The 22,009-nt window shown below is 46.0% G+C and overlaps 2 protein-coding genes and 1 pseudogene across 2 annotated transcripts; 2 read left to right on the top strand and 1 right to left on the bottom strand.

Annotated features, from left to right (window-relative positions):
* Positions 1 to 246: 246 nt before the first annotated feature.
* On the bottom strand, positions 247 to 1,560 carry LOC136500229 (uncharacterized; annotated as a pseudogene).
* A 5,815-nt stretch (positions 1,561 to 7,375) lies between these two features.
* LOC136501824 (uncharacterized) lies at positions 7,376 to 8,805 on the top strand. Its single transcript, XM_066497355.1, has one exon. It carries the CDS (start codon positions 7,709 to 7,711, stop codon positions 8,129 to 8,131), a length of 423 nt encoding a protein of 140 aa, XP_066353452.1. The 5' UTR covers positions 7,376 to 7,708; the 3' UTR covers positions 8,132 to 8,805.
* Positions 8,806 to 19,219: 10,414 nt separating this feature from the next.
* On the top strand, positions 19,220 to 19,967 carry LOC136502166 (uncharacterized). The gene has a single exon (XM_066497641.1). The coding sequence runs from the start codon at positions 19,255 to 19,257 to the stop codon at positions 19,675 to 19,677; it is 423 nt and encodes a 140-aa protein (XP_066353738.1). The 5' UTR covers positions 19,220 to 19,254; the 3' UTR covers positions 19,678 to 19,967.
* Positions 19,968 to 22,009: the final 2,042 nt, after the last annotated feature.

The raw sequence follows: 22,009 nt of genomic DNA, 5'->3' as shown, positions 1-22,009 counted from the left end.
AAGCCTATCCTTTTCTACAGATTTAAGGCAAACTAATTGCTCAGAACACGAGAATTTAGACACATCCAAACAGACCCCCAGCGAACTTAACTTATCAGCGATAACTGAATTATCTAAAGCTGAAAATGAGTTAACTGAGGAAGAATTACCTTGCTTAGTTGATTCCTCCAAGTTCCTTTTGGCCTTCAGCTTAGCAGCTCACTGCAGTGAATCCTGGTCCCCCGCACAAGCATTTCTTTGACTAGCTCAGGAAGGTGTTACTACAGGCTGAGTCCCAGATTTAACCGGAGTGTTTGGGCCATCAATCATCATTGCAGCTGGATGAGTACCTTGTGCTGAAATTTTGGGCTGGCCTGCCGCCGGCCCAATTAGAACCGTCATCCACGCACCATTGTTACCATCACCTGATGGCTTAAGTACCACTGTAGTCTTATCCTTTCTAGTGACCACAGTAGAAACACTATTAGTTCTAGGAGAAAGAACAGCCTGGCGACCCATCTTAGGAGGTGCCGAACTAGACCCAATTTTGCTTTTCCTTTCCTCCACATCTTCCTTTTTGTTATCATCGTTACTTTTCTCCCCTTCTTCTTCCTTGTTTTTCTCTTCCTCAGCATCGCTATTTGGATCAAAATCCAAATCCATGTCAATTGGGGTCGGTGCTGAATCAGAATCAGAATTTTCCACCCTGAATTGTAATTCATAAACGAAGTCCCCAATAACTATGTCCACTAAATCTGGGACAAGACTAGGGTCAAGGACTGCCACCTGAATCCTACCCATCTCATGTGCTTTCACAAACTTCATATCTACTTTCCTAGTCACCCCAAGTATGGAGCCAACTGCCCATACAATGGGAAATTCTAGGAGATCATCAGGGAGCCCCCTGAACTGAACCCAAACCTTGGGGATCTCATATTTAAACACATTAGGATTGCTTTTGGTTTTGAAATCCATCTTTGCTACTGTGCATTTAGCCACCACAGTTCCCACGCGCACCATTCGCTCTAGTTCATCTATGGAAGGAAAATTTGTAGTAAAAGTGTTTTCCCCTAATGCTTTCACCTCCCAATTCACATTGCCAGGTATGAGCCTCTCAAGTTTAGTACTGACCTACAGTTCAGTCATAGTACCTCCTGAGATTTTCACCTTAGCAGTTTTTGAATCTCTCTTTTCCTTTTGCTTCCCAATATGATCAATGTAATAGAAACACAATTTTTCCACCGCAAACCCATGTGGCACTGCAATAGGTTTAGCACCCTTTGTAAAAGGGCAAGCTTTCATGACATGATCATCACTGTCACAGATCTCACAGCAGAGTACCTTTGAACACTCGTCCAAGACATGCCCCTTGGTTAAACAACGGAAGCAGTATGGAGTTTTGTTCTTTCCTTTACTCAGATTCTGCCTTGTCATCATACTATCACTCTGATTGATGGCCCTCATATGAGCTTCCTTTGAGTTGTTCTGTGAGTTTAGCATAGTACCTTCAGGGATTGGAGTTGCAGAAGTAGAAGCTGCAGCTTTCGCTGGAGCATTCATCGTCGACGATCGAGATGCCATCGGGTTAGCGCCCCACTCCTCGCCGCCGCGGCCTCGGTCGACTCCGCGGCCACCGCAACCTTGTCCTGTGCCGAAGAAGTTGTTGTTGTTGTCGAAGGAGCGTCCGGCAAAGCCGTGATGAGCGTGATCACCACTGTCGCCCCGTCTACCACACCCACCTCCCTGCCATCCCCAGTTAGCACCCGGGTGATAGCTGGGGTTGAAGCCCGGGTGGTATCCCCCGCCCGCCGTCTGCCTCAGATTGGAGCCACCGGCACCGCCATGATGGGATGGGTACTGACTACCCTAGCTGCCAATTGGAGGCTGATTCGCCATGCCAGAGCCTTGAGATGTCGTCACTTTGCGTCCCTCTCTCACCACCTCCGTGAAAGACCGAGTTCTTCGCTGAGCAGAGTACAGCTTGATTCTTGTTCCAACTCTGGAGAAAAGCGCACCAAGGCCAGGGCACGGCCTGAATCTATATCGAGGGATGCCGCGGACCGCCTCGTTATCTGTCTCCTAAGCACTAATAACACAGTAAATACTTCTTGGCCTAAGATGAGCTCGCTGGAACTTGAGCCCCCGAACTCGCAATAAACCACACAGGGGCTTTTCAGTTCTGGGAAATTTGGGGTTAGTAATTGCAAATCTTTAGCCTTTTCAGCCCTGACTTCTTGTTTCGTATTCAAAAACGGTGCAGCCCAGGCCACAGAATCCGACGCACGCCAGCCACCCAACTTCCCCTCCCGATGCCCAACCTCCCATGCTTTCTCCAGCATGTTCCCTAAGGTTCGAGGAGGAGAGGTCCGTGGTGGAGGCAGCGGACCTTGCTAGGCCTCGGGGTAAAGTTTCCTTCGAACCATCAAATCGATGATCCTAGATGCCAATTGAGACTTCGGATACTTCCCTGGATTGGAACCACTGCCAATGATAGCAAGTTCCTGCTCTGCCTTGTATAGATCCTGGGCCTCAAACCCGGTCGCCGCCGCTTCTGCCATGAACGCCGTTGTCGATATGACTTCATCAGAATCCAAGGCTCTGTCTGCCTTAGACAACTCCTCCGAGTCCTTACCTACCGCCCAAAACCTTCCAAATCCAGACTCCGGCCCATGCACTGGCTTTGGTCGATCAGACGAGGCCACTACCATCTGGACAATCCGTGACAACTCCAATCTTCCTTTCGCACACTTAGCTTCAGATGAAACAAGATCATCCTCATGTACTTTGGACGAAATTAGTCCTAACCGTAAAGCACGCTTGGTCGCCGGTGCCAAGGCCACCCGACGACCGAGACGCATCAGCCACGGTCGACTCAGTCCATGGACAAACCAACCCAGCCACCACGGACCACCACCCTCCGATCAGTCGACTTGTGGCTGGCCCTCCACCAGTCCCTATTACCAAGCAAGCAAGAGGCTACTGGCGTCAATTTTACCTTGGAGCATCCATTTGGAGCTCCCTCGCCTCCGCCCTCGGTGTTCGGACGTCACCAGAGCACGTCGACTTGAGAAGAGTCCGGTTGCCACAAAACTTCGAACACCTTGCAAGCAGGATCCATAGAAGCCTCCTCTAGCTCCAATGTAACTCAAAGGAGCTAGCTCGTGTCGCATGGGACGCTAGCAAATCCAAAGAGGGGCGGACGCCATGGCCGGAGCAAGCAGCAGCAGAGTCGAAGGTCGCCGGGGCCACGGTCCTGGCGAGGCGCATAGACGAGGGCCGCACTAGGATGAGGCACGCAAGCGAGGCCGCGCTGGGGCCAGGAGGTCACCGGCGCCGTTGGGGTGGACGACAGGACTGGGTGGTCACCGGCGTTGGAGCGGGGGGTGGACGATGGGACCCTGGATATCACCTGCCTCTCTGCTGGATTCGCTAGCCGTTATTGTGTAACTCAACATTCAAGATGAGTAATTTGTTTGAAAATTGACACATGACCATATCTTTGGGCATTCCCAATTATTTGTTGTGCTTTGGTATGTACTGATTTATGAGAACAAAAGAGGATATGTTGTTCACAGTGGCCACGAAATCTTCACTTGGGTTGGCTCTTGAAGATTTGCTTTGGCAGGAGAACCTTGTTGACCTCGTACACGCCCACCGGAGCCGTCGCTATCACGCTGCTGCCGATCATGGCGTCGGACCATGCCGACCTCACCAGGATGTTGGCGTAGTGTTCGGTGAGGTTGACCGTGTACCGGGCACCGGCAAACGTGGCCACCGGGTTGCGCCTTCCAGGGGCGCCGGCAAAGGTTGACCATGTACCTTGTTGACCTCGTACAATGTTTTTTTCTAAAAACCATATATACACCCCCTACAACACAAGTCTATGCGCAAGTGCACCGCCGCTGCCCGCTCTCGATGCCGTGCCGCTGCCCGCTCTCGATGTCGTGCCGCCTGCTCCGAGATGCCACGCCGCCCGCCCCTACGCACCGCGCCCGAGCCCGCTCCGCGTCGCCGCACCGCCGCCAGGCACCACGTTGCCCTACACCACACGAGCCTGCATCGCACCGCCGCCCGCTCCTGGTGGCGTGTGTTTGGACGAGTCGAGGAAGAGCCAGAAAGAGATAAGGGGCACTGCGGTCATTTGGCCTTTTCTTTTCAGGCTTCAATTTTTTTTAATCCATCTATTGCCTGGGTATTTGACGGACATCCAAAAGAGAGGCAGATGGACAGTTCAATTCAAAATAACAAGGGTCAAAACACAAAGTTGAAAAAACAGGGGCAAAATCATAATTGGAGCAATGGACATAGGCAAGAACACAATTTTCCCTAGATGAAATGAGTATTTTAAAGCATATTGAGGGTGCTTTATGTTATCTTTTTTATAATAACATTTGCATGTAGTTTATATGTAGATGAAAGGGGTTATTTAGTTTATTTGTAATAATAACACATGTGGGCAATTAAGATAAAAAGTTAAGAGGTTAAATTATGATATCTTACATAATGCAGAGGTGTGTGATTTGTATGCAAATTTAGAGGTTACTTTAAATTATCTTTCAAGAAGAAGTGGGTAACTTAGATATAGATTGACTATGTCTCAACAGTGATGAAGTTAAGTCTACCTAATTTATGATCGAATGTTTTTTTAATTTCTAGATTTTATGTCTTTTTTCTAGAGAGTCTTGTGAGGATTAACATAATAATTCAAAGAAAAAAGATTCTCCAATAGTATTAAGATTCTCTTAACTTTAGAATGCAACAAAAACACTACATCATGCATCTTACTCGGTGTAAATTACAATTGTATACTACTATATCTCTTTGAAAGGTCATGCTACTACTTGCACCACCAGCGGATCTACGTGATCACACGTCGCATACTTTTTCTAAGAAATATTAGTAAATGTGAGCATGATTTTACTTGTGCCACCAACGCACCACCATCTTACTGATACAGATATCGATGGGTGCTCTATTCCAAATAAATGCAATGGGATATGCCACAATTTTGATGGAGGCTTCAACTGTACCAAGTGCTCTCATGGAAAAGAATATGATACAAACAAATATAAATGTGTCATGTCAGCTAAGCAGCCTAATCTAATTCTCGGTGAGTCATGCATTTGTCCATCAAAATTAAAATTTTCCAAAATATTCATGTTCATATTTAATGTGTAGGAATTGCAATCGGGCTTGCTTGTAGCCTTGGCTTCATAAGTTTTACACTAGGTGCCATTGTACTCACCAGTAAGCGGAAGAAAGATATTCAAAGGACAATACGAAGAGCACACTTCAAGAAAAACCAAGGTCTACTCTTGGAGCAACTAATCTTGAACGAAAGTGTTGCCAATAAAACAAAGATATTCACATTAGAGGAACTAGAAGAGGCAACCAACAACTTTGACACTACTCGTGTTCTAGGTCATGGAGGGCATGGCACAGTTTATAAAGGGATTCTGTCTGACCAACGCGTTATGGCCATAAAAAAAATTAAAATAGTAGAGTAAACAGAAATAGACCAGTTTATCAATGAGGTTGCAATTTTGTCTCAAATCATTCATCATAATGTGGTGAAACTTTATGGTTATTGCTTGGAAGATGAGGTGCCCTTGCTAGTCTATGAGTTCATTTCAAATGGCACTCTATATGGACTTCTTCATGCAAACATTACAGAAAAATGCTTGCTATCATGGGATGATCGCATTAGGATTGCAATGGAAGCAGCATGAGCACTTGCTTATCTACACTCAGCCGCTGAAATACCAATTTTCCATAGAGATGTGAAGTCTTCAAATATACTCTTGGATGACAACTTCACCACAAAGGTTTCAAATTTTGGTGCTTCAAGATCTCTTTCACTTGATGAAACACATGTGGTGACAATTGTTCAAGGAACATTCGGTTACTTGGATCCAGAGTATTATCATACTAGTCAACTAACTGAGAAGAGTGATGTCTATAGTTTCGGGGTGATACTTGTGGAACTCTTGACAAGGAAGAAACCATTTTTTTATCAATGACTTAGGTGCAAAGCAAAGCCTATCTCATTACTTCATTGAAGGAGTTCAAGAAGGGGCTCTCATGGAAATAATGGATCCACAAGTTGTGGAAGAGGCCGATAAAGAAGAGATTCATGATATTGCCTCGCTTATATAATCATGTTTTAGATCAAAAGGAGGACATAGACCAAGTATGAAAGAAGTAGATATGAGACTACAACGTACTACTAAGAACAAAGAGGCTAAGGAAGGCATATATTTTAGTTGAAAAAGATGGAGAAATGGAACCTTTCATGTGCCCAGCAACTCAGAACCCACATGAACATATCGATTTTGGCAATGCTACACAGTCAGCACTACCAATGACCTCTGGGTGCTACAGTTTGGAGCAAGAATTTGTGGCATCATCTAGTATGCCTCGCTAACTTAGGCCATGCTTGGATGTTGGACACATCTAAAGTAACCATATATTTTTAATGAGAAACATTGGTTTATTTTGTTCTCTTCTCATAAGATTATAGCACTTGGTTGCATTATCTATGTATATACAAACAATGTATTCTAGACCAGATTACTCATATATATTACCATTATTACGTTGCATGTATGATACTCCCTATGTTCCAAAACAAAATATGTTTTAGTTTCATCCTAAATCAAACTTCTACTTGGTTTATAAAAAAATGCACAAACATCAACAACATCAAATTATTTCCATTAAATCCTTATGAGATACGTTTCTAATACAATAGAGATTTGACTTGAAACCTAAAATTTTTTAGGATTCAACAAATTTCATAATTGGGTTGTGTAATTAAATTGATCCAGACCCGGGTTGTATTTTCATTAAACCCACCATGTATGATATGTGTGGGCTTGATGGGTGGCGTGGTAGCTCCCCCTCACGTCACCGGATTGGATGGGCGGCGTGGGCTCTGGCAGGCGTTGGCATGGTAACCTCCTCCCCTTCGTTCTCCTCTTCGCTGACGGGTGGCCCTGGCACGGGGCATGGGCCACCAGCGGCCTGACGAGCATTGAAAGAGCGGCGGCGGCGACCGACACATCCAAACTTAGGTTATTTTCTTTTTCTTTTTTGTTTTTTTATTGCTCATTACTATCGGTTGAGGCAACGCCACTGGTAGCCTTCACCATATATCACCGTCGACTACGCAATGCCGGTTCCAAAGTTCGGTAGTAATAGGCTCTTAAAACCAATAATGATTTTTTTGTTTTAGAATTGGTTATGCGTGCTGCTAAACTTTTTGTGTGGAATTCTATTGCTTAAAACCGTATCGTTTCCTTCGTCAAAAGAAACAACAGAGCTGCGAGTTTTGAGACTTGAGAGGCACTGGACATTCTGTTCCGGGAACCACCTCACCTGTTGAAAGTCTTCGCTGTCGGACTGCCCAACCGACAAGCGTCACCGACCTGGCACACGTTTTCTCCACAGGCCCAACGGTGGCACGATGAAACAACGGCCACACCTGCACGGCCCAAAGAAATGAAATCTTCGCGTCGCCGAAACGCGCCCACAGCATCTGACCTGCGTCAAAACCCACCGGCCCAATCTAACCCGTCAGCAAAAACCGTCGGCCCAAACGCGCCTTCCAGGCACGGTCGAATGGCCAATCGTATGACCCTATAAAAAACCAGGACGACTGATCGCGCAGAGCAGAGCAAAACTCTCACACCAAGAATACACATCCCTAGAACACCGACAGAATCCGAAAATGAGCGTGGAGATCCTAGACGGGAGCACGGTGCGGAGCTTCGTGGAGGACGAAGGCGCCTTCAACTCCTCGGTGGACGGCCGGTTCGCGGCGCTGGACGCCGACCACGACGGTCTGCTCACCTACGCCGAGATGGCCGGAGAGCTGATGAGCCTGCGCGTGCTGGAGAAGCACTTCGGCGTGGACGAGGCCGCGGTGGCGCCCGAGGAGCTCGGGGCGCTGTACCGCGGCCTTTTCGCGCGGTTCGACAGGGACGGCAGCGGCAAGGTGGACCGGCACGAGTTCCGGGCGGAGATGAAGGAGGTGATGCTCGCCGTGGCCAACGGGCTGGGCTTCCTGCCCGTGCAGATGGTCGTCGAGGAAGGCAGCTTCCTCAAGGTCGCCGTCGACAGGGAGCTCGGACAGCTCGCCAAAGCTGCCTGAAGTTCTTCAGCACAACAGCCAGGGCTTGCTTGGAGTTTTCAGTTCAATACTAAATTTTGATGCGTTTCGTACTATTCATTACCACCATTTTTACATTGAGTTACAGAGTATTTGTAAGACTTATCCATGTAGTAAGTGCAGCTTGTTCTATGATCACGCAAAGAATTAATACGAGCAAATATACTAATTTGTAAGAGTATTCTTTTTGTGTGCAAGAATGGCATGTTGTATGGCCTGATTTCAGTTCAGACTCGAGAAAAAACTACGTGATGGCAAGAAGCTGAGTTGATTGGTACTATGACCAAATACAGTTAAATCTGGGTAGGGCTATATATTCGGAGAATAATTTGAAGTTTAATTAAAGCTGTAGTTCACAAAATTATACCCCGTAGCAACAGCAGAGTGTGGAAGTGAACTGTACATGCAGAGAGTATAGCCAATAGTTCGTTACTGCAGTCAGCCATCCGCTCTGCACGGCGCAGAGGCGGAGATGTCTGCACTGCACGCTTTGTTCGTTTGTTTGTCTGCCCGCTCGTCGTCGTCGCCGGCCGCCGGCCTTCTTTGTGCTGTCGTCCCTTGCATTGTTCTCAGATCCTGGACGGGATGAGAGGCGTGTAATTCGACAGGTACGCCGCCGCGGCCGCCACGCCGCTGCCGAGCTTCACCGGATACCCCACGTCAGCACTACCAATGACCTCTGGGTGCTACAGTTTGGAGCAAGAATTTGTGGCATCATCTAGTATGCCTCGGTAACTTAGGCCATGCTTGGATGTTGCACACATCTAAAGTAACCATATAATTTTAATGAGAAACATTGGTTTATTTTGTTCTCTTCTCATAAGATTATAGCACTTGGTTGCATTATCTATGTATATACAAACAATGTATTCTAGACCAGATTACTCATATATATTACCATTATTATGTTGCATGTATGATACTCCCTGTGTTCCAAAACAAAATATGTTTTAGTTTCGTCATAAATCAAACTTCTCTAACTCTGACTTGGTTTATAGAAAAATGCACAAACATCTACAACATTAAATTATTTCCATTAAATCCACCATGAGATACGTTTCTAATATAATAGAGATTTGACTTGAAACCTGAAATTTTTTTAGGATTCAACAAATTTCATAATTGGATTGTGTAATTAAATTGGTCTAGACCCGGGTTGTATTTTCATTAAACCCACCATGTATGATATGCGTGGGCTTGATGGGTGGCGTGGGCACCAACACTTCTCTCTCTATCTGTCTCTCCCTGGTAGCTCCCCCTCACGGCACGGGTTTGGATGGGCGGCGTGGGCTTTGGCAGGCGTTGGCATGGTAATCTCCTCCCCTTCGTTCTCCTCCTCGCTGACGGGTGGCCCTGGCATGGGGCATGGGCCACCAGCGGCCCGACGAGCGTTGAAAGAGCGGCGGCGACGACCGACACATCCAAACTTAGGTTATTTTCTTTTTCTTTTTTGTTTTTTATTGCTCGTTACTATCAGTTGAGGCAACGCCAATGGTAGCCTTCACCATATATCACTGTCGACTACGCAATGCTGGTTCCAAAGTTCGGTAGTGATAGGTGATAGACTTAAAATAGGATCACTAGCCATAGATGTAGCATGTTTACTTGCTATTGGAATAAACAGTGAGTCCTAGAACATCTACTAGTACATTATTAATAGATTGAGTGAGAGAGAGGGGTGAAGGGGGTGCAAACCATCGGCCGCCTTCGAGGAAGACGGGCTCGCCATCACGGTGCTTGGTGAAGACGCGGTGGTGGTGCTGTGTCAAAGGGCGGCGGCGCAGTGGCGGCTTTGGCCGGTGGCGGTACTTCCCGTCACTGGCTGCGCACCCTCTCTTAAATCGGATTAGGGTTGTGTTGGTGGGCGACTGTAGCTCAGGTAAACCTCGTGACTTGAGCCGTCGGCCTCAACCATTCTTTTATAGCGCAGTGTGACGGGGGGCCCACCAACCATGTAGGGTTGGGCACCCCCGATTAGGGCATGGATCCAAGGGCCCAATTGGCCGTTGGATAGAGATCATCTAACATTCTTCCCCTTGATCTCACCTTATTACTTAAACTCAACTTACTTTATCTTGTTCCTATTCCATCATAGATCAGTGCATAGAGTGTGCCTCATCGTCACGGTCAGTTGCCATTGGATTAAACAGCTACAATGCACATCTCTGTTTTGAAACAGATTCTCAACTAGGCCCTTATTGTCCAGGAATCATAGGCTTTCTCTTAAACCCATGCCGACTAAGTATTCTCTGAACACGCTGTGTGGTAAGCCTTTTGTAAGCGGATCTGCGAACTTCTTTTCTGTTCTTATATGCTCAAGACTAATTATATGATCTCGGACTTTATCTTTCACAACATAATACTTTATGTCAATGTGTTTGGCAGCACCACTTGACTTATTGTTGTGAGCATAACATACTGCTGGATTATTATCGTAGTATAACTTAAGTGGTTTATGTATGTCGTCTACCACTTTCAACCCGGGCATGAATTTCTTTAGCCAATTCACCTGCCCTGTGGCCTCATAACATGCTACAAACTCGGCATACATTATGGACGATGTAGTGACGGTTTGCTTTGAGCTTTTCCACGATATAGCTCCTCCTACGAGAGTGAATATGTATCCTGACGTGGACTTTCTTTCATCTCCCGCATAATCAGAATCTATATACCCCTCTATGTGCAGGGAATCAGATCTTATGTACGTTAGCATGAGACCCTTCGTACCTTGCAGGTAATACAAAACTTTCTTTACTAATTTCTAGTGTTCTATTCCTGGATTACTCTGATATCTGCCAAGCAACCCGGTAACAAATGCTAAGTCAGGGTGAGTACACACTTAAGCATACTGTAAACTTCTGACAGCTGAACTATATGGAACCGCTTTTATTTGATCGATCTCATATTGGTTCCTGGGATATTGAAATTCCCCATATATGTCGCCCTTGACTACGGGAGCAGGTGAAGACTTATAATTTTGCATATTGTATTTCTTTAGACCCTTTTCTAAGTATGCCTTTTGTGATAATCCTAAAACCCCCTTTTCTCTATCTCGGTGAATCTCTATTCCTAGGACGAACGAAGCTTCACCGAGATCCTTCATATCAAACTTTGAGGACAAGAACTTCTTTATTTCTTGTAGTAGATTAACATCACTGCTAGCGAACAAGATGTCATCCACATACAAGACTAGGAAAATGTATTTCCCATTCTTGAACTTTGCATAAACGCAATTGTCCTCTACATTTTCTTGAAACCCAAACTTTCTTACTGTACTGTCAAACTTCAAATATCACTGTCTTGAAGCTTATTTTAATCCGTAAATGGATTTCATTAGGTGGCATCCCATGCGTTCTTTTCCTTCCACAACAAAACCTTTCGGTTGTGCCATGTAAACATTTTTCTCCAAATCCCCGTTTAGGAACGCCGTCTTTACATCCATCTGATGTAATTCTAAGTCGTAATGTGCTACAAGCGCCATTATGATTCTTAAAGAATCCTTACATGAGACTGGAGAAAATGTCTTATTGTAATCTATGCCTTCTCTTTGCGTGAAATCTTTCGCCATAAGTCACGCTTTAAACCTTTCTATATTCCCTTTGGAGACATGTTTAGTTTTTTAGACCCATTTACAGCCTAATGTCTTGGCTCCTTTAGGAATTGTTTCTAAGTTCTAAACTATGTTGGTTTTCATAGATTTCATTTCATCTTCCATGGCTTCAAGCCACTTGGATGAGTGAGCGCTTCTCATGGCTTCTTCAGATGAGGTGGGGTCACCCTCTATTTGAAATTCCTCACTTTCATAAACTTCATAATCATCAGGAATGGTTGATCTCCTGACTCTTTGAGACCTTCTAGGGGCCTCGTTAGATAAAGCTTGTTCTATATGAGGCTGTTGTTGCTCTTCCTCATATGTGACAACGGGTTCTAGGGGATCCTGAAGGACATGTTCTTTAGGTTCATTCATTGTTGCTACAGGAGAACTAACAACAGGTGATGTTACTATAGTGTCTTGTACTGTTGGTACAACAACAACAGGTAGCGTGAAGAATAGTTCCTGAACCATAGGAGTAGGCACGTATACCCGCTTCTCTTCAAAACTAATTTCTCGCGCTACCATGCTCCCCCTAATCATATCATCCTCCAAGAAGACAGCATCTCTTGTTTCTATAAACTTCGTTTGTCTGTCAGGACAATAAAACCGATAACCTTTTGACTTTTCTGGATAGCCAATAAAATAGCAGCTGACTGTCTTGGAGTCCAGCTTCTCTATGTTTGAGTTAAATACTTTTGCCTCAGTAGTGAGGGTTCATTTCCTGTCCACAACTCATATGGTGTTTTGGGCACCGACTTACTTGTCACTCGATTAAGAATATGAATGGTGGTTTTTAACGCCTCCATCCATAAACTTATCGGTAAGGTAGAGTAACTTATCATGCTTCTCACCATATCCATTAAGGTATGGTTGCGTCTTTCAGCTACTCCATTCTGCTGAGGCTCGCCCGGTCTAGAATACTAGGCTCCTATGCCATTTTTTTGTAAGTACCTTGCAAAGGGTCCAGAAACTTAGCCATATGGGGTGTGTCGACCGTAGTACTCTCCCCCACAGTCGGACCTTACTACCTTAATCTTTAAGTTATGCTGATTCTCTACTTCAGCCTTGAATATTTTAAATTTATCCAATGCTTTCGATCATTCCTTAATTAGATAAATATAGCCAAAACATGAGTAGTCATCTATGAATGTTATAAATAAATCATAACCATCTACACTCTTTACAGGAAAAGGACCACAGATGTCTATGTGAACTATTTTTAAAATTCCTACGCTTCGTTTGGCATCTTTCTTTATTTTCTTAACGTACTTTCCTTTTATGCAATCTATGCATTGTTCTAAATCTAAAAATTCTAAAGGTAGAAGAATTGATTTCTTAATCAATCGCTCTATTCTCCCCCTCGAAATATGGCCTAAATAACAGTGCCATAATTTTGAAGATATATCATGCACTCTCTTTCGCTTATTTGCTGCATTCATAGACGAGGAAGCATTCTCATTCTCAGTACTTACATCATTCACATTCTCAGAAAGTGATAATAAATAAAGCTTGTCTTTTCGGAAGGCAAGACCAACACATTTATTATTATAAACAATCTGACATTTTCCATTACCAAAATGGCAATCATATCCATCGTCATCTAAACGTGAAACACTTATTAAGTTTCTTCGCAAAGAGGGTACAAATAGAACATCTGAAAGCTTAAGTAGAAAACCATCAACTAATTCTAGAGAAAGATCTCCAATGGCTTCAACTCCATTTGCTATTTTAATTTTTTCTTTCTCCTCTTTGTAGGGTCCTCCTCGTACGGAATCCCTCTCTTCAGAAGGCTCTTCAGGAAGTCTGGATAGTCCCTCTGGTAGTGTCTATGCTTCTTGCATCATTTGCACTGATCCTTTTCAACTTGAGCATTGTTGTTCTTCGGATGGTGGTCATTCTGAGGGGCTTTCCCTTGAGGTTTGGCATTCTTATTGAAGTTCTTTTTCTTGTCCTTCACAAGGTTAGCAGAGTCACCCTGTAAGGACTTCAGCCTTTTCTCTTCTTGAACACATATTGCGATGAGCTTCTTTATGTCCCACTTGCCGGGCTGCATGTTGTAGTTAATAACAAAGGTTTCATATTCCTTTGACAAGGAAGCAAAAACCAAATGAATTAGGAACTCATCCTTGAGCCCTAAATCCATTGGCTTCAGCTTCGAAGCCGTGTTGCTCATCTTCAATATGTGCTCTCTGATACCGCCACCAGTATATTTTTCATTGAACAATTTCTTGATCAATGTCCTGGCATAAGTTTTTGAAGAGCTAGTAAACTGACTCTCCATCTTCTTAAGGTACTCCGTGATGGTATCATAGTCTAGGATAGACCCCCTTATAGCATATGAAATTGTGGACTTGGCCACCATCAAGCACTTGCGGTTTGAAATGTCTCATTTCTTATATTCAAGATCATACTTCATCCGCACTTCTGCATGATCTCGCTGCCGAGCAGTGAAATCAGCATCAGACTCGTTTTCTTCCCTCACCGGGTCCACTGGCTCAGTAGGACATGGGGAGGTAAGCGCTAGGTCATTTTCAGACAGCGCAAGTGCTAGCTCATACTTCTCTCGCCATACCCTATAGCTGGCCCCTTCAAGAGGTGGTATGTGCAAGATGAATGCCATTGGGTTGAGTCCTGAAAAACACCATCAGAGATAGTGAGAAAATTATGACATCATAATTGCATGCTTTAATTTAACGTTGGTCAAAATTAAAACATACTACATTCTTATACACTAATTCTACATCACCGTTGGGCAGAAATAGAATCAATGCATGGAAAACTGATGAATAAATATTATAATATTGTTATTATCAACGTTGGTCAGAAAAATAACAATATTATAATTTACTGATTAAAATTGACTACTCTTCAAATTAAATTCTTCCGTTGGTTCAAATTTAAATAGAAAATTATAAACTTTAACATTGCAGCGGAAACATGAAAAATTATTTATATACTTTTCAGAAGCATTTACTATACTAATCTACTCTCTGAAAAAATTATCCCGTTGGTTCAAATTTTGACAGAGATTTAAACTAGACAAAATTCATCGAAATCTGCTTCTGAAAATAATAAAACAAAAACAACAAACTTTACTGTGCAATGTGGACCGAAATACTGGCATGATGTGCACAGTGACGCCCTAGATGCAAAAATCGGCCCACGCCTGTTCTGCTCTCGTGTGCGCTGCGCCTTCTCAGGCCACAACCTGGGACGGGGCCGGCAAAGCCACCCGCCGCGTGCGCCCGCCTGGGCTCAATCTGGCCCGAGTGTTCTCGATCATCCATCTGCATCGGGCGGTCGAGCGCGCGCGTCGACCGAACAAAACCACAGCGCCGCGGCCTCCCCCGAAACCCTATCTCATTTGCGTCTGACCTTTCTCTCTCTTCGCCTCGCCCCTCTCTTCTCCTCAGCGCAGCAGCCGGCGAGCGAAAAAGCGAGAGCGCAGAGAGAGACCATGGCGCCGTTGCCGGCCCCTTCGCCGGCGCGCGCGCTCCCCACGTGGGTGAGCGCTCCGCCATCGAGCGAACTAGCAGCGGCGCCCTTGGCCGAAGCTCGCACTCACCTGACGAGCAACGGCTCGGCCTTTGAAGGGTCGAGATGGCGGACTAGAGGGGGGGTGAATAGTCTTTTCTAAAATTAATCGCGTCGGCTAACCGAAACAAGTGCGGAATTATAACTATCGGTCTAGCCAAGACTACACCCCTTTATCTATGTTCTCTAGCACCTTCCAAAGATACTAATCAAGCAACAAATGTGCCGGGCTAGCTAGAGCTCACCTAACCAAATCTAGGAGCAAGGTTACACAAACCTATGCCACTAGTACTTTAAGCAACAAGGGAGCCCCTACACATGCTAGTAAGCGAAAGCACAAAGCTATCTAATGCTCACTAGCAATGCTCAATAACAAGGCAACCAATGCCTAATTAGAAAGCGCAAAAACTTAGCTACACAAACTAAGCAATGTGACTAACAAGGTTACTAAAATCAAATTAGCCACGCAAGGGAGCTACTTCTATGCTACACAAGCAAGAAGGTAATTAGCAAGCTACACAAGCTATCTAATTACAAGAGCAACTACACAAGCTTAATATGTATAAAAGTAATTGCAAGCTTGTGTAATGGGGATGCAAACCAACGGGAAGAACAAGGTTGACACGATGATTTTTCTCCCGAGGTTCACGTGTTTGCCAACACGCTAGTCCCCGTTGTGTCGACCGCTCACTTGGTGGTTCGGCGGCTAATTAGCATCACCCGCTAAGCCCGCACGTCGGGCGCCGCAAGAACCTACCCCTTGAGTAAGGGTAGCTCAATGACACGCTTTACTAGAGTTGCTCTTCACGGCTCCCGCAGGGCGAGCACAATGCCCCTCACAAGCACTTATCCGGAGCGCCGCACAAGCTTCTTGCGCGCTTCGACGGAGACCACCACCAAGCCATCTAGGAGGTGGCAACCTCCAAGAGTAACAAGCACCACCGGCTTGCAACTCGATCACCTAGTGCCACTCGATGCAACCTCACGATGCAATCGCACTAGAATCGCTCACTCACACAATCGAATGATCACTATCAAGTATGTGTGAGATGGAGGGCTCCTAAGCACTCACAAGCATGGACACTAAGTCCCTTGAGGTGCTCTTTACCAGCCATGACCGAAGGCCACTTCTATTTATAGCTCCAAGGGCTAAACTAGCCGTTACCCCTTCATTGGGCAGAAGTCGGGCCGATCGGACGCTCCGGTCGTGTTGACCGGACGCTGGACCTCAGCGTCCGGTTGCCCGCAGACGGCCACGTGTCCTGATTCCAACGGTCACTTGACCTGACCGGATGCAGCAGCTTCAACTGACCGGACGCTGAACCCCCAGCGTCCGGTCATTTCCAGTAAGGTACCGACCTCGACCGGACACGTCCGGTCACACTTGATCGGACGCAGCCAGCGTACGGTCGCACTCCAGCTTCTGCGTCATCGTACGTCAGCCTGACCGGACGCAGCCTGCCAGCGTCCGGTGCTTTCAGACCCAGCGTCCGGTCAGTTGACCGACGCCAGCATCTTCGCGATCAACTCGTTCTCACTTCTAACTTCTTCACCCTTGCTCCAATGTGCCAACCATCAAGAATTTGCATCCGGCGCAATAGAAAATAGGCATTCCATTTTCCCGAAAGCGCCGAATCCCGACCCAAACCCATCTCAACCCTGCAAACACCACCTCCTTTGTAAATGTGCCAACACCACCAAGTGTACACCACCATGTGTATGTGTGTTAGCTTTTCACAATCACTTCCCAAAGGATGTTAGCCACTCAACTTGCCACACCACTCGATCCTAGCGACGATGCAAAGTTAGATCACTCGAGTGGCACTAGATGACCGATATGCAAACAAGTTTGCCCCTCTTGATAGTACGGCCATCTATCCTAAACCCGATCATAAACTTCTCTACACACCTATGACCGGTGAAATGAAATGCCCTAGGTTATACCTTTGCCTTGCGCATTCCATTCCATCTCCTCCAATGTCGATGCAACACATGCACTAACACGATCAACAATGATATGATCCACTTCATATCATCACATGATCATATTGGTTCATCGATCTTGACTTTACTTGCTCTTCACCGTTGCCATCGTCCATCGGCGCCAAGTCTTGCTCAAGCTTCACCGCCACGCGGTCCATCACTCCAAAGCCTTTGACTTGCCCTTCACGCTTGCAACCGGTCCATCAAGCCAAGTCTTGTCTTGATCTTCTCCACCTTGATCACATGACTCAATGTCATGTCTCATGTGCAATAAGCTCCTTCATCATCACATGTGTGAGCTTTGCAACATCTCCAAGCCATTTTCACCTCCATGGCATATGTTGCTCATACACATGTACCTGTGGACTAATCACCTGTGTATCTCACATAAACACAATTAGTCCACCTAAGTTGTCACTCAATTACCAAAACCAAACAAGGACCTTTCAGCCTTCTTCCCGCGCGCTGGCAAAACAACAACGCGGTGCAGCGGCGAGGTAAGCCATCTTCTAAAGCCCTTCCCCTTTCCCCTTCTTCCCTCTGAATGGATTTACTTTCTCTTCTTCTCGAAAGTTGTCCGATTTAGGGTTAGGGTTAGGGTTAGGGTTTCGTATTGTCTTCTTCCACGAGCTGTTTGCGCGGGTTAGGATTAGGGTTTAGTACTATTCTTCTTCCCCGAGCTGTTTGTGCGGGTTAGGGTTAGGGTTAGGGTTTCGTACTGTTCTTCTTCCCCGAGCTGTTGGCGCGGGTTAGGGTTAGGGTTTCGTACTGTTCTTCTTCCCCCGAGCTATTTGTGCGGGTTAGGGTTAGGGTTTGAGTTGCTTTTCAAAAACCGAGACCCTCACTCCTTTTCTTCACCCGATTTTGGGTTTAGGGTTCGATGAACCCTCTGTTTAGATCCGAAAACGAATCAATCACCTCCTTCTAAATGCTGCTACTTGGTTTTCTTTTTCGATAGGTTAGATTTACACCTAGTTAGGCGTCTGATACCATTGATAGACCTAAAGCAGGATCACTAGCCATAGATCTAGTGTGTCTGCTTGCTTTTGAAATAAACAGTGAGTCCTAGAACATCTACTAGTACAGGATTAATAGATAGAGTGAGAGAGAGGGGGGGTGAAGGGGCTACAAACCATCGGCCGCCTTCGAGGAAGACGGGCTCACCATCGCGGTGCTTGGTGAAGACGCGGTGGCGGTGCTGTTTCGAAAGGCGGCGGTGCAGTGGCGGCGTTGGCCGGTGGCGTTGCATCCTGTCACTGGCTGCGTACCCTCTCTTAGATCGGAATTAGGGTTGTGTCGGTGGGCGACTGTAGCTCAGGTGAATCTCGTTACTTGAGCCGCCGGCCCCCACCTTTCTTTTATAGCACAGTATGATGGGGGCCCACCAACCATGTAGGGTTGTGTGCCCCCGATCAGTGCGCGGATCCAAGGGTCGGGCCAATTGGATAGAGATCATCTAACAATAGGCTCTTAAAACCAATAATGATTTTTTGTTTTAGAATTGGTTATGCGTGCTGCTAAACTTTTGTGTGGAATTCTATTGCTTAAAACCGCATCGTTTCTTTCGTCAAAAGAAACAACAGAGCTACAAGTTTTGAGACTTGAGAGGCACTGGACATTCTCCCGTGTCTGCTAGTCGGCTGGCACGCGCTCACCTCACCTGTTTAAAGTCTTCGTTGTCGGACTGCCCAACCGACAACCGTCACCGACCTGGCACACGTTTTCTCCACAGGCCCAACGGTGCCACGATGAAACAACGGCCACACCTGCACGGCCCAAAGAAATGAAATCAAACGCGCCCACAGCATCTGGCCTGCGTCAAAACCCACCGGCTCAATCTAACCCGTCAGCAAAAACCCTCGGCCCAAACGCGCCTTCCAGGGAATCCAGGCACGGTCGAATGGCCACTCGTATGACCCGCTCGCGACCCTATAAAAGACCAGAGCAAAACTCTCACACCAACACATCCCTAGAACACCGACAGAATCCGAAGATGAGCGTGGAGATCCTAGACGGGAGCACGGTGCGGAGCTTCGTGGAGGACGAAGGCGCCTTCAACTCCTCGGTGGACGGCCGGTTCGCGGCGCTGGACGCCGACCACGACGGTCTGCTCACCTACGCCGAGATGGCCGGAGAGCTCATGAGCCTGCGCGTGCTGGAGAAGCACTTCGGCGTGGACGAGGCCGCGGTGGCGCCCGAGGAGCTCGGGGCGCTGTACCGCGGCCTTTTCGCGCGGTTCGACAGGGACGGCAGCGGCAAGGTGGACCGGCACGAGTTCCGGGCGGAGATGAAGGAGGTGATGCTCGCCGTGGCCAACGGGCTGGGCTTCCTGCCCGTGCAGATGGTCGTCGAGGAAGGCAGCTTCCTCAAGGTCGCCGTCGACAGGGAGCTCGGACAGCTCGCCAAAGCTGCCTGAAGTTCTTCAGCACAACAGCCAGGGCTTGCTTGGAGTTTTCAGTTCAATACTAAATTTTGATGCTTTTCGTACTATTCATTACCACCATTTTTACATTGAGTTACAGAGTATTTGTAAGACTTATCCATGTAGTAAATGCAGCTTGTTCTATGATCACGCAAAGAATTAATACGAGCAAATATACTAATTTGTAAGAGTATTCTTTTTGTGTGCAAGAATGGCATGTTGTATGGCCTGATTTCAGTTCAGACTCGAGAAAAAACTACGTGATGGCAAGAAGCTGAGTTGATTGGTACTATGACCAAATACAGTTAAATCTGGGTAGGGCTATATATTCGGAGAATAATTTGAAGTTTAATTAAAGCTGTAGTTCACAAAATTATACCCCGTAGCAACAGCAGAGTGTGGAAATGAACTGTACATGCAGAGAGTTCGTTACTGCAGTCAGCCATCCGCTCTGCACGGCGCAGAGGCGGAGATGTCTGCACTGCACGCTTTGTTCGTTTGTTTGTCTGCCCGCTCATCGTCGTCGCCCGCCACCGGCCTTCTTTGTGCTGTCGTCCCTTGCATTGTTCTCAGATCCTGGACGGGACGAGAGGCGTGTAATTCGACAGGTACGCCGCCGCGAACGCCACGCCGCTGCCGAGCTTCACCGGGTACCCCACGTCAGCACTACCAATGACCTCTGGGTGCTACAGTTTGGAGCAAGAATTTGTGGCATCATCTAGTATGCCGCTTAGGCCATGCTTGGATGTTGGACACATCTAAAGTAACCATATATTTTTAATGAGAAACATTGGTTTATTTTGTTCTCTTCTCATAAGATTATAGCACTTGGTTGCATTATCTATGTGTCGGCGTAAAAATGTGTCAATGCGTCTGGCACACAGCAAACTGGAAGGATATGTTTGATGGAGCAAGGCTGGAGATCCGCTTGGCTTCAACGCAGGACCCTGCGAATTCCTCCCGAGGGCGTGCCAATCAATTTGGCCTACAATTGACAAGGAGAGAAAGTTTATCAGTAATTTAAGATGGAATATACCGGTCTTGCCCAGACAGTCCCAAGTGTGCTGCTTCGGGAGCAGCCAGACGAGAAAAATCGACTAAACAGCCGATACGAGAAGAAATCGACTGTTAAGTACTGTAAAGCTCGTGGGTCGTGGTTGATTTTACAGTAACGAACACAACACACCCAGATATAAGTAACATCATCAGCTAGATAAATATAACCGGTGTAAAGCATTGAATCGATGAGTTTAACGAGAAAGGATATAACATGCGAACAAATCGACTGTCAGGCACAAATGGATCTACAAACGCTCTTAATCTAATATGTTACCGTCAACAGTGAGGTTCGACCGGAACGATGCAGCTATGATGATAACAACAAACTAAAGCCAAAGAATCCATAAAATCGTCTATACATTAACAGGTTTCTAAAAGACACCCTGTATGTGTGAAAGCATAGGCGGATCGGTTGAAATAGCCGATTCGGGTAGAAAAAAGGATCACATCATAAGAACAATCGACTATTTAATACGAACAGATCTATAAACTCATTAAATCTAACCTATTATCTTTAACAATGGGGTTCAACCGGATCGATGACAGCCATAATAAAGACAGCAGATTAAACATTTAAAGCAAATAGATCTATTCACATTTAACAGAATCATGAAGACACGCTATAAGCGTTAAAGTATGAGCAATCGGCTATTTAGCCGATGCAGGCATAGCAAACAGCTAAGGTCACGCCTGGTCGAAAGTAAACCTACCAGCTAGCATCCTCAGATCTAAAGTGCCGTCAGTAGGGATCGACTCGATCGTTACAGCCATAATAGCGAGCTGTAGACCAGATTCAACTAGCCAATAAACATCCTCAAGATCAAACATGTCTTGACCGCATACTATACACGATCAAGATCAAAGCAAAACAGTCGATAAAGCATAATACGTCGTTTAAAATAAGAACCACCGCAATGTGACAAAATAAACGCGGGACTAAAAGGATGTGAAGCCGATCCAGATCGATCTCGATGGTGCAGGTTGATATTGCTGAAACTAATGACAATAAGAACACCAGCAAGATCGGTAACTTAATGAATCTACCCGAAGGATACCACCCTTAGGTAGAGCCGATAACTTAACTTTAATCTAATTCGAGCAGTGGAGGTCGAACTTAACCGATGCAGCTGTACTTGAACTAGATAAGAATCGATAACTAACTTATACTAGAGCTCGCAGGGAGGTCAAACATAACCGATACAGCCTTATAAACAGAAGTATAAGCCATGACGGTACTTACAGACAAGTCGGAGGTCGGCCGGACCGA

The sequence above is a fragment of the Miscanthus floridulus genome, chromosome 13 (assembly GCF_019320115.1).
Source record: "Miscanthus floridulus cultivar M001 chromosome 13, ASM1932011v1, whole genome shotgun sequence".
Lineage (NCBI taxonomy): Eukaryota > Viridiplantae > Streptophyta > Magnoliopsida > Poales > Poaceae > Miscanthus > Miscanthus floridulus.
Note: the sequence above shows the minus strand (reverse complement) of the source record. Positions and strands in the feature narration are given on the sequence as shown.

Excerpts from the sequence above, each read along its gene's own strand:
- LOC136501824 (XM_066497355.1), top strand. The coding sequence starts at position 7,709 with ATGAGCGTGGAGATCCTAGACGGGAGCACGGTGCGGAGCTTCGTGGAG.
- LOC136502166 (XM_066497641.1), top strand. The coding sequence starts at position 19,255 with ATGAGCGTGGAGATCCTAGACGGGAGCACGGTGCGGAGCTTCGTGGAG.